This window comes from Olea europaea, chromosome 3 (assembly GCF_002742605.1).
Source record: "Olea europaea var. sylvestris chromosome 3, O_europaea_v1, whole genome shotgun sequence".
In the NCBI taxonomy this organism is placed as follows: domain Eukaryota; kingdom Viridiplantae; phylum Streptophyta; class Magnoliopsida; order Lamiales; family Oleaceae; genus Olea; species Olea europaea.
In genome coordinates, this window is record NC_036239.1 from 22,839,629 (window position 1) to 22,852,959 (window position 13,331).

The following is a 13,331-nucleotide window of genomic DNA, read 5'->3' on the forward strand; positions in this document are numbered from 1 at the left end:
TGGTAATTTTGATTGCTTTATTTCAAATAATTATTTCAATGACAATATTTATTATAAATTTTATTGATCTATAAATTTAAATTAGTAAAAGTATTTTGATCCCAGTCAAAATTCCGATAGTTCTCGCAATACAAAGGTCCAACACGCAACATAGGTCACAAACCAATCATAAATGTTGAGCATCAACTTTGAGAACTATGTTATATCTCCCCTTGACAAGGAGATATGAGGAAACCATGTTGACAAGAGTCCCCTTATCATTTTGCCTTGAAGGGAGGTAAAAATGTAATGTCCCGAGAGTCGAGGGTCATCCAATCCAATTAAAGTAGTGAGAGCCTTGGCCATGTCCAAATTTTATTCTCGTGCAATCTCGAGGGAGGAAAAAAAACTGATAATTCTTAAATTACTTTAGAAAATTAACAAACATAATAAAGTGATCACATTATATAGAGATAATTCAGATACAACTGATACATTATTCAAATTTCCGACATTGCGCTCCTACATACAAAGAATTAGATAACAAACATCGAACCAGGAAACCTCTCTACTATCCACCATTAAGATTTCTCATAACACAATATATGTAAGCTCAAAAACCTCGTACCAGAGGATTATATATTTCTATAATTCTGGTAATATGATTATTTGATTTCCAGCCAAATCGGATATCCCATTAAACTCGTCCAACCTCTATGGCTGTGATGGTATAGGTGAGGATGGTGGCTTGTAATCTGGGTACTGCAATCAAGAAAGTAAATATATTAATAACTATAAGTTCATTAGGGAATGTTTGGCACGTAGTCCTAATCAATACTATAATGGATAAGATTTAATTTCTCTTTCATTGTTAATACTTTCTAATCCACCTTATCACTCGTGCATCAAAAGTTACTAATGTAGTCTGAAAGCATCGTAAGAATGTCATAAACATGCATGTTGCACCAACTCACATTAGGATATGGTGAAAGTGGCCTTGAAATTTCAGGAAGGGATTTTTCTTCTACTTCTGCTTTGGCAACTGAATTGATTTGTGGAGTGGGCTCGGGAGCTGATTCGACTTCAGGTGGAGCATTGTTTACCTCGGGGATAGACTCGGATTTCTGAACAGTTGTATCAGCTGGAGCAGGATTTGCCTCTACAGGGGCGGGCAGAGCCTTGCTACTCACAGTCGATGGCAGAATGGCCTTACCAATTTGCTGAATTTCCCAGTCGTGGAGTAAATAAACGGTCAAGTGAATACCAAAAGCACAGAATTTAACGATCAAAAGTGTCCATTTACCTGTATATCACCCACAAGCTCTTTAGGGGCAACTTTTGTGTTTAAGAGCTCTTCAACTTGTTGCAGAGTTTGTTTCCTATCCTGCAAGGAGAATTTGTGGAACTTTGTGTTGGAAAATAAAGGGTTGGAGAAGAAACAACAACAAATTATAGAAACAAAATGAATAGAAATCACAAAATACGTTAAGAACGAATTTGAGGCTTGAACACGGGATCGTTGTCCTCAAACTATATTTGCCCCCTCTCGAAATTGAATGAAATGTTTAAGGGTTTTGGCAAACGGTTTGTAGGATTATATCAAGTCTTGTAAAGGATTTAACACCAAAACACAAGTGCAACCTCCAAAACTTTAAGAACACAAAGGAAGATCTTGAATATGAATGTAAATCAATAGTTTGATTCAATATGGAATGATATATGGATCTCAAGATATTTTCAATGATTCTAATGATATTTGTATTGATCATTCATCACCTATTTATAGGTCTCAATTAATGCATCACGAAATGGTGTCAAAACAAGATGAAAAGTAGCAACTTTTAATCCAAAATGGCTCCCAAATTTTAAATTGAAAAATCAGCCAACGGCTATTTTTTCACACTATGCGTACGCATAGTATAAACTGTGCGTACGTATAGTAGAAGCAAAATTTAATTCTAATTTTGTCAAAACACATCTTGCGTACGCACAAAATTAAGTCTATACGCACAGGTAAAAAATCAAAATTTGCATTTTTCAATTTCTTTTTATTCTACAATTGAGCCCAACAATAAGCCCATTATCATGTCATTGATTTTGAACAAATATTCAACACTTTGCATAAGACGATACTGGTTATATGAACTGAAATAACAAAAAACAAGACAACAAATTGAGATACAAAGGAGCGAACTTTGAATTCTCAACTTTCAAAATATGAGAATTGGAAACATAACAAACCTCTGCGAACAGGAATTTCTTACTAACTAACTGGATGAGAGCAGCAGAACCTAAAAGTTGGAGAATTGTTTCCACCTGAAAAATAAAAAATAAAAAAAAGTATTAGGTAATCCTTTGATTTTTAGTAAAAATAAAATCGCGCAAGATTCATAACCTCTGTGAAGGCCAATAATCCGAGACCGGCAGCAGCAGCAACACCAAGGGTCAAAGACGTAGCATCAGAAGTCTCCTGCAAATCCATCCAACAGCACTTCAAATAAATGTCTCGGAAAACATAATGAAAAATGTAATTCCAACTGCTAAGAACATCTACAGCTGATATTGGAGGAAATAGCAGCAGAAATAAGATAGAGAAACATAAAACATATGTAGAAATTTCTTCATAATTTGCAGAATAAGACCCAGAGTTGACTGGAGATTGAAACGTGTTGCACACTCGATAAGTTTGAAATACAAGTTAAGGAACTTACCCCCAAAGCATCACCGATCGCATCTGCAAAACCGCTTATGTCTAGGCTCAACGTATTCTTTGGAAGTATCCAAGGAAGGCCGCTATTCTGCGCACAATTGCACATAACTCGTAACCAGCAAAACTCTAATCACATGTAAGTGCTGTTTCAGAAGGCAAAAGTAGAATATATAAGGCAAGAAAGTAACCATCCATCCTCGGGGTCCTTCTGCACCATCTTTAATAGCATAAGCAGCTTTGAAGCCATTGGCTGTTACCAGCTCCGCAACAAGCTCGGAGTTGCCATCAAATCTGGTATCATTACAATTCATATGATAAGATTCGACGTAATTCGTAAATATTACAAACGAGATCTGTTGGGTTTTTTGATACCCAATAATCCGGACGATGATTTAAAATAGTTGTCGGATTATTTATCGACACCATGAACTTGGCTCAACTCGGAGACGAACTACACTTTTGGATGGCTCGAATTTGGATTGGATGATTATTTGGTTAGTTAGACCATTTAGTGATTAATATAGAGTTGAAAATTGACCCATTAGTTTAAGTTATATGGCAACCCACTTAGAGATCTCTTGGCCCATATTTGATGACCTAAAATAACTTATATATATGTATTTATCTCCCAGTCTTTTTTTGTGTGTGTTGTAGCAATGGAGTGGAGAGTTGAGAGAAGAGAAGCAACTAAGAGAGAAGGAAGCCATGTGAGGTAAATCGGTGTTCGTTTGATTGTTTTTTGAGCCCAGAATCAAAATTTATCGAGAGATTTTTGCTATAAGATCTTTGTCTTGCTAAGAGAGAATCCTAGGCAAAGATTATAGATTAACAATAAGGGAATAACAATATTAATGTAGGGAAAATACCTCCCAATGATAGCCCAAAGATCAAACAAAGTTGACAATGTGAAATATTTCCAAACACTTCAAGAACAAGAAAATGAGGAAGAAATGATTTCAATGGAATATATGAAGATCAATGTATTTGGATTACTTGAATGAGCCTCAAGTTAATCCCCAAGAAAGAAAATAACTTTGAATTTATACCAAAGATGAACAACCTTCAACTTGTAAAATTCTCACCAAGTTTTCTCTCTTCTTTCTCTCTAATTTTCGAGCCTAGGTCTTGAGTTATATGGAAAGAGGCAGAAACCGGGTATAAATACATCTATCGGGGCGCCTAGGCGCCACTCGTTCCTGTCTGGAAATAACACTCGGGGCGCCCAGCAGAACCAGCCCCCTTCCTCTCTTCCTCCAGCTTCTCTTCTTCTCACAATTCTCCACCTCGTACATCATTTGATAGACCTCAAATTTTGGACGAACACAAGAAGAAGTAGCAAGCACCAACTCGGCTGCATCATTCAAACCATGATTGCCTACGTACCCAAAACTCGGGATCAAGCCTCCGTAGTTCACCTCCACCTTCATATACTCTCCACCTCATTCCAACCTTGCCCCGAAGGGTCATGCCCTCTCAGGCATATCAACACGGACTAATGTGAAACAAGTCCAAGCAATGTTGAAACTTGCTACCCGTCACCACTTTGGTTAACATGTCAGCTGGGTTCTCATTTGTGTGTACCTTCGAGAGTGAAATATCACCTTCCTCTATAACATCACGCACAAAATGATACCTGACGTCAATAAGCTTGGTTCGAGCATGATGAACCTGATTCTTAGCCAAGTGAATCGCACTCTGGCTATCACACCACAAGTCCACACAATCCTGCTCAATCCCCAAATCATCTAAAAGACCCCACTGTGAAGCACCGACACGCTTCCGGCATCGGCGTGTCGGTGTCGTCCGACACGTATCGGACACGGGTACGTCGGAGACACGTCGCCGACACGTGTCGGGTTCCTTGCGGTGTGTCGAACTGGAAGGAAATGGTGAAGAAGTGAAGAAAGAAGGAAGAAAACGGTACCTGTGTTGGCTACACTGCTGCTCCGGTAACGGCAAGGAAGAAAGAAGAAAGAAGAAAGAAGAAAGAAGAAAGGAAGAAGAAGAAGAAGAGAAAGAGAGAAGTGACGAGAGAGAAGACAATACCTGTCTGTGTTGGAGTAATTTTCAAAGCAGGCTGCTGGTTCAGTGGACCCAACATATTAAATGCACTTTGTAGTATATTAGTCATATTAATGCATTGTACACATTTTTTTGCAGTATGCATTACTTTTTTTCAACTTTAAACAACATTCAAGATTTTATGTTAATTAATTTTTTACTATTTTACCCTTCATATATGAATTTAATATCATATTTTATTTATATTTATTATTTAATTATTTATATACAAGATGCAGTAAGTATAAAAAAAAATTATTATTATTTTTAATTATTAAAATAAATTAAAATTAATATTTTAATCAACATGTCGAAGACGTATCGTGTCGGAACATTTTGGAAAAATAGCGTGTCGACGTGTCGGACACGTATCGTGTCGGACACTCGTGTCCGTGTCGGTGCTTCTTAGAGACCCCATAACCACAATGCTTCCTTCACTCCCTCTGCCATGGCCATATACTCGACCTCTGTAGTAGAAAGAGCAACTGTAGCCTGTAACATCGATCGCCAACTAACTAGGGCACCATGTATGCAGAACACATATCCAGCAGTAGATCGTCGTCTATCTAGATCACCTGCATAATCCGAGTCCACAAACCCACTTATATGACATGCATCTCCACCAAAACATAAACCCGTATCCGCGGTACCTTTTAAGTACCTCAGGATCCACTTCACAGCTTTCCAGTGTGCCTTCCCCGGATTCGCCATGAATCTACTGACCACACTAACCGCCCATGAAATATCTGGGCGTGTACACACCATGGCATACATCAAACTGCCAACTGCACTAGCATAAGGCATACGATCCATGCGTACCTTTTCTTCCGCTGTAGTAGGAGACTATTTACTAGAGAGCCTGAAATGTGGAGCCAATGGAGTCACCACCGACTTTGCACCTTGCAACCCGAACCTAGCAATAACCCGCTCAATGTAGCCTTTCTGACTCAAGAACATTCGCCGGTTCGTCCTCTCTCTTCTAATCTCCATACCCAGTATTTTCCTAGCAGCCCCCATATCCTTCATCTCAAACTCTTTACCAAGTTGAGATTTCAACTTATCTATCTCCACCTTGCTTTTCGAGGCGATAAGCATGTCATCCACATACAATAGAAGATAGATATAGTTACCTCCCCGAAGTTTTCGAATATAAACACAACAGTCATACTCACTTCTGGAGAAACCATGCTTTAGCATGAAGGAGTCAAATCGCTTGTACCACTGCCGAGGAGATTGCTTCAATCCATATAGTGACTTTCTCAAGCGACATACCTGACGTTCCTTATCCTCAACCTTGTAGCCCTCAGGTTGATGCATATAGATCTCCTCGTCCAAGTCCCCGTGCAAGAAGGCGGTTTTGACATCGAATTGTTCCAGCTCAAGATCATGATGAGCAACAATACTCAATAGCACCCGAATGGAAGTGTGCTTGACCACAGGAGAAAATATCTCATTGTAGTCAACTCCCTCTCTTTGTGCAAACCCCTTTGCCACTAACCTCGCTTTGAATCTTGTACCACCGAGCCTGGTAGGATCCTCCTTCTTTTTATACAACCATTTGCAACCAATAGCTTTCTTACCTATGGGCAACGGGACAACCTCCCATGTTTGGTTCTTGTAAAGTGATTCCATCTCTTCTTCCATAGCCGCCAACCAACTCTCGCTATTGTTGTTTAAAATAGCTTCCTTGAAAGTGGTAGGCTCATCATCCTCCACCGAGAGTGCATACTCAACCGAATTTGCCTGTCCATAGTGCCTCAAAGGCTCGTCTGACCCTAACTTTAGAACTTGCTTGTAAGTACGGCGTGGCCTAGAGGTAGCTAAGTTATCTGCAAGCTGCGGTTGTTGCTGTGCCTGTGCATTCTCTTGCTGAACCGCCTCTTGTTCAGTTGCATCATCACTCTCATCTTGAGTGTCTGTTTGATGCTCCTCTTGAACATGCCTAGAATCTGGTTAATCTCTAGGTTCTATGTCAACAACTTGAGACATTGTAGTCTCAACATTATCACCACCGGGCACTATAGCTTTCAACGAAGCTACCATGGAGTTCTCATCAAAAATAACATCTCTACTGATTATGAACTTAGAATCCTCTACACACCAAAGGCGATAGCCTTTAACACCTGCCGCATACCCCAAAAATATAGCCTTCTTGGCCCTCGCATCAAGCTTTCTCTCGTTGACATGATAGTAGGCTGTGCATCCGAATGTTCTGAGTTTCTCATAATCTGCATGTTCTCCTGTCAATACCCTGTAAGGTATATCTCCATCTAACCTTGAATGTGGGGATCGGTTCACAATGTAGCAAGCATTTGCAACCGACTCTGCCCACCATTCTCTGCCCAAACCAGCATAGGATCGCATACACATCAATTTCTCTCGAAATGTGCGATTCAGTCTTTCCGCGACCCCATTCTGTTGCGATGTATTTCTTACTGTCCAGTGTCTCACAATGCCTTCCTTACCACAGAACTCCTTGAAAGCACCATCTGTATACTCAGTACCGTTATCAGATCTCAGTGTCTTCAATTTCTTTCCTGTTCTGTTTTCAACCATTGTTTTCCACTTCTTGAAAGTGTCGAATACCTCATTCTTATTCTTCAAAAAATAAATCAAAACATATCTGGAATAATCATCAACAAATATAACAAAATAACTGGAACCGCCTTTGGAAGTGACAGAAGCCGGACCCCATACATCCGTGTGCACATAGTCAAGAATGCCTCTGCTTCTATGTTTGCTTGGCTGGAACTGAACTCAGTCTGCTTTACCGTACACGCAATGCTCGCAAAAGTCCATGCAAGGCTTCTTCAGGTTCTTTAGCAAACCTTTCTTGACTAGCAAATCTAGCCCTTTTTTAGACATATGCCCAAGCCTCCTATGCCATAGCCGAGTGCACTCACATGGTTCTCCACCACTTCCACTTGTTCCAACTGCTACATCTTCAGTAACTGTAGTACCCTGAAGAGCATAGAGATTGCCTTCACGAATACCCTTCATCACAATCAAAGAACCACAAACAACCTTCTTTACTTCATTCCATGTTACAATCTTGCAACCACCGGAGTCTAAGGCACCAACAGAGATAAGGTTCTTTCGCAAATCAGGAACATGTCTAACATCTATCAATGTTCTAACCACTCCATCATGCATCTTGATTCTAATTGAACCAAGCCCCACCGTTTTACATGAATGGTTATTTCCCATCAACACGGTTCCACCATCAGTGCTTCTATAGGTAGTAAATCACTTCCTATTTGGACACATATGGTAAGAGCATCCAGAGTCAAGAATCCACTTACCGGAGGTCTCTTCATCACAAGAGATGGTGTAGCACTCATCGCTTCCCCCTCCTTCCGAGGCATAACTTACCTCTTGCTTGACTTGCACCTTCCCACTGTTGTTGTTCTTATTGTTCTTCTTCCAACCCTTTTTGTTTGGACAATTCGCCTTGAAATGCCCAAGCTCGCCACATTTGAAACAAGACCTTTCCGCAAGAGGTCTAGAACTCGATCTAGATTTTTCTCCCTTGCCCTTTGGTCGCACATTGCTTCTACCCCTTACAAACAATCCTTGAGCTTGCTCCTTGTTACCAATGGTAGACATGCCACTAGTTGCAATCTTTCGAAAATCATCCGCTAGAAGTAACGTTCTAGTGTCCTCATCACCCACAAGCATCAATGTTTGTACTAGGTTCTCGTAAGACTTTGGCAATGAAAGAAGTAGTAGAAGTGCTTGATCCTCATCATCTACATCCACATCAATGTCCTTCAAGTCCGATATGATCCTATCAAACTTGTTGACGTACTCCCGGATTGGTGTGCCTTCATCCATCTTGCAAGTATACAATTTGGACTTCAAATAGATCCGATTTGTTAAAATCTTCGTCATGAAGTTCGCCTCCAACTTTGTCCACACCTCCGCCGTCGTTACCTCACTATCAACCAAGAAAGCACATCTCTTTCAAGGCAAAGAATGATAGACGCTCGTGCCTTAAGATCTAGCTCTTCCCAATCCTCGTCCGACATATCAACGTGCTTCTTCTTCTTTCCCACCAATGCCTTGTGCAACTTTTGAGAAATCAACAAATTTTTCATTTGCATTCTCCAATATGAAAAATCTTTCTTCCCATTGAATTTTTATATCTCATACTTCCCAATTTTCACCATTCCTCTAGTAGACATGACTTATCCACTTGTTTATCGAAAATAAATCATCAAAGTTCACTTGGGAATTTTCACAAACACCTTGTGCACAACAAAGTTCAAGCAACTCACCACAAAATCGAAGTTTAACCACCTTGATTTAGGATGTAGCTCTGATACCAAATTGTAGGGAAAATACCGCCCAATGATAGCCCAAAGATCAAACAAAGTTGACAATGTAAAATATTTCCAAACACTTCAAGAACAAGAAAATGAGGAAGAAATGATTTCAATGGAATATATGAAGATCAATGTATTTGGATTACTTGAACAAGCCCCAAGTTAATCCCCAAGAAAGAAAATAACTTTGAATTTATACCCAAAATGAACAACCTTCAACTTGTATAATTCTCACCAAGTTTTCTCTATTCTTTCTCTCTAATTTTCAAGCCTAGGTCTTGAGTTATATGGAAAGAGGCAGAAACCGGGTATAAATACATCTATCGGGACGCCTAGGCGCCATGTTTCTGTCTGGAAATAACACTCGGGGCGCCTAGGCGCCATGTTTCTGCCGGGGAGGCAGAAATTGGGCGCCTGGGCGCCCAGCAGAACCAGCCCCCTTCCTCTCTTCCTCCAGCTTCTCTTCTTCTCACAATTAACTAATACAATTCCAGTGAATCCATTAACCAGATATGGTTCTAGAAATCATGCTCTACACCAACTCGGTAATTAAACCTCACTGTTCTGTAGCCATAAAAATCTAATGCTTACAGAACAGAATAATGCATATTAAGATTTTAATGAAATACCGCCGAATGCAACTCCATAATTCACGGACTAGTTTTACTGACGACGAAAATCAGTTACAGCACAAACGGGACACCTTAAAACATATGGTACACTGGGAATATTCATAACATGGCATTATGTGCGTAGCATGTTTCGTAAGGTGAATTAGACCATAATCTTCTATAAGAGATCAAGATTAACTCAAGAAAAAGCGAATAACTCCATGAATAATAAATAAAGAGTTTTGCTAAATGTACAAATAGTTTGACAATCCAGGCAGGCAGTTTGGCCATTGATTCGAATCAATGACCAGGATGTTTACACCTCGTGGATTGTCAAACTAGTCATACAAACTCATTGTACAAGTAGTTTAACTCAAACAAAATACAGAGAGTAGGTTCAAAATCTTACTTGTCCAGAATGAACAGTATGGTATTTTCTGGTTCTTTAAATTTTAAAGCCAGCTTGTTCAAAAACCCAGGCTTATCTTCACCTTTGTATACAACCGCCACCGGCTTCTTCCTCAAGCCCCGAACATCCGGGCTCCCGACTTGCCTCAACTCCCCTGGTGCTCTTATATCAAGCAACTGAGCATTGGAGTCATCAGCCAGTTTTGTATAAGCAGTCTTAGCACTCTCCAATCCCCATGGCTTAGGCTTGCTCAACAACTGAGCCACCACCAACGGCACCGCCAAAATGACCGCACCACCACCAACAATTAAAGGATTGTCCACAACAAAATTGATCACACTATCAAATACTCCACTGGGATCAAAGTCAGTGGTGGAAGAACTAGTCACTGATCGCTGTAAAGCTTCATCATATGTTATTGCTTTTGCTAACCCGAAATCGAGAACCGTAGATAAAAGGACTAATCCCCCTTGAAGATTTCTTGATAAAGAAATGGCAAGATTTTGGTTCTTCAACGATGGAATTGAGGCAAGTGATGAATTTTTTCTTGGTTTATTTCTTTCAGCAAGAACAGAGAGTGGGGTTAATCCAACTGGATGAAGGGCCTCCATTGCATAATTTAGTGGCTCCTCGAGCACTAAACCAGTTGAAGTATTTTTTTTTCCTTTTTTATGCTTTTGGGATGAATGGTTGAAAATTGGATGGTGTGGTAGGGGAGGTGCTGGCGTGGAAGAGGGAATAAGATTGCACCAGTTATTGAATTACACGTGTCAAATAAGGATGGAGAGGAAGATCGAACTTATTTGTGCTTTCTTGATTGTGTGGCTCGAAAAAATCTTAGGAAGTTTGTAGAAAAGCATTCGATGTAGATCATATAGTACCAGTCTTAACATTACACAGTACATTAGTACTGGTAAGTTGAATTTTTCGTGATTTTTGATGTCCTTGTTTGATTATCTTGTTTGTTAGAGATTGGTTGCTCTTTAATCAATGTCTTGTTGGGCTCGACTGATTTGTCGTTCCAAATATATCCTTAACTGATTTTGCGTCACAGCACGGGAGAAATCTAATCAAAGTCTTAGCCTTTATTTGATACCCACTTTTCACAAAATATATTTTTTTCTCTTTATTTTTCAGTCACACATTTATCAATAAAATTATATTATACACAAAATTAAAACTTTTTCTTATTTCTTAACCACACATTTTTCATCAATTAACTATTTCAAAATGTATTCTTACTAAAAAATAGTAAGCTGTTGCAAATACGGTACGCTGTTGCAAATACGGTACGCTGTTGCAAATACGATAAGTTGCAAATACGGTACGCTGTTACAAATACGATAAGCTATTGCAAATACGACAAGCTGTAAGTACTGTAATTTGCATATAAATTGTGCGTAAATACGGTATGCGTAATCCAATATCTAAACTGTATATACGACGTGTGTTAATCAATTATTCATTCCCAACCATTCCATCCGATAATTTTAGTCCAACAGAAAACACAGGAGCACATGGGAGAGCACCAGGAATTGGAGGAGCCGAGTGGATCATTGTCGAATGGGCTATTGCCAGGAAGTCGAAGGCCAAGGAGAGATCTGCGAGCTCATTGCCTGCATTCAGCCCAACCAACCATCTGAGAAGCGATGGAATGCAGTTGCGATTATGTGCAGCAGTTCAACATGAAGTGTTTTCCCTGCCAAGTCACTAGAAAGAGCTCATGTGAATTAATTCCAAAATGTTATGATGTAATTTTGTTTAATCGGCGCTTTTTGCTTGTTTGGCAATAGTGGCAATTAAATTATGGTAACTGTGTGTATGATTGTTTCAGTTTATTTATGTTGTGCTCATGAAATGAAAAGGAGAAATTAGCACAATGAGAAATACTTTTGGAATCAAGGATGTGGAGTGAGATGTCAAACACAAATCAATTGCAAAACATAAAATGTCGTGTCTAACAATGTTATGTCATATATGTTCTGTTGAACTAGAATTCAATGCTTGAAGACAAAAATCTATAGAGGTAAGCCTTTGATGTTTTGATTGGATACTGAATTCTAAATTTAAGAAGTATTGAATGTTTTTTGATGGATTAATACTATTTTTGCAACTCGAGTTGTGAACACTTGAGTGGCCTTTTCAGAGAAAGGGGAACGCTGCTATTTTTGGTTAAATAGAGAAGGTATGTGATATTTGTTCACGTGAACTCTGAGGTGTCTCCCAGTATAATTAGTTGGAATTGTTTCTTGCATATTTGAACATCTTAACTAAAGTCTCGCCTAGGTTTTCCATACTAATTTGCATATTAGTCCTCATGTTAAACTTCTTTCTATATGCCTTTGATCCATTTATTTACAAGTTTGTACATTTGGGCCAGTGCCCTTGAAGACTAATCTACTTGATGGAGACGTTGATTTGACTGCCTTTTGTCATAATCAAAAACTTGAAAGATGCATGGGCCAATTAGGTTCTAGATATGTTACAGAATGAAAAACAGAACAACAATGCTGAATTTCACATGAAGGAGGTTCAATGTATTCAAGCAGAAGTATATTCTTTTACATATCTGAATTATTTTCTTTCTCCTTTATTTCTTAATTTTTTGATAGGGTGTGAGTACATAGGTTCCCTTGGCCTCCCAAATAGAATTTTTGTGCTTCAATTGACAATTTTTTTTAACGGCACGGATTGGTTGTTTTTAGTTGCTTTCTATATATTAGTATATCTACCTGCAAAGTCTTTGGCTTTGCAATGGGCGATGTCCCCATGACGTCCACTTATGAGTAGAGGTGTGGTAAAACCAATTGGATACAATCAATTTCTAGCTCACGTCCTATTTCATAGGATCGGAGTTCTTATTATGGAATCCTAAAATATTGTATATCGTGGATTATCCTTTACATCAAATCTGACTCTCAAACCTTAGCTCTATTACCCTTTATTGTCTATTAGAAATATTTTGTCTCTATCTGAGTACCAAGATTTTTACTCTTGAAATTATAATCACTATCTTCCACACGGAGATTTTTCCCTTTATCTAGATGTGCTACCTATGTGGACTAAAGCGTAATTTACGTTGTTTTATGCAGTTAGACCACAGTTTGCTAAACATTTCAAGATTCGAGATAAGTTGCTAAAAGAAGCTTAGCTTACACTGTTTGGCTGGTGCATTGGCTTGATCGAATGAATGGAGGACCGACTGGCCCAGATTTTCACGAGCGTTGGCGCCAATC

General features: G+C 39.1%; 1 protein-coding gene across 1 annotated transcript; it reads right to left on the reverse strand.

Moving 5' to 3' along the window:
• Positions 1–416: 416 nt before the first annotated feature.
• LOC111390566 (rhodanese-like domain-containing protein 4, chloroplastic) lies at positions 417–10,781 on the reverse strand. The gene is made up of 8 exons (XM_023015628.1): positions 10,096–10,781; positions 2,878–2,980; positions 2,691–2,777; positions 2,375–2,449; positions 2,221–2,295; positions 1,283–1,363; positions 954–1,199; positions 417–741 (listed from the first exon to the last, which is right to left on the reverse strand). The coding sequence occupies exons 1-8, from the start codon at positions 10,704–10,706 to the stop codon at positions 694–696; spliced, it is 1,326 nt and encodes a 441-aa protein (XP_022871396.1). The 5' UTR covers positions 10,707–10,781; the 3' UTR covers positions 417–693.
• Between the last annotated feature and the right edge of the window lie 2,550 nt (positions 10,782–13,331).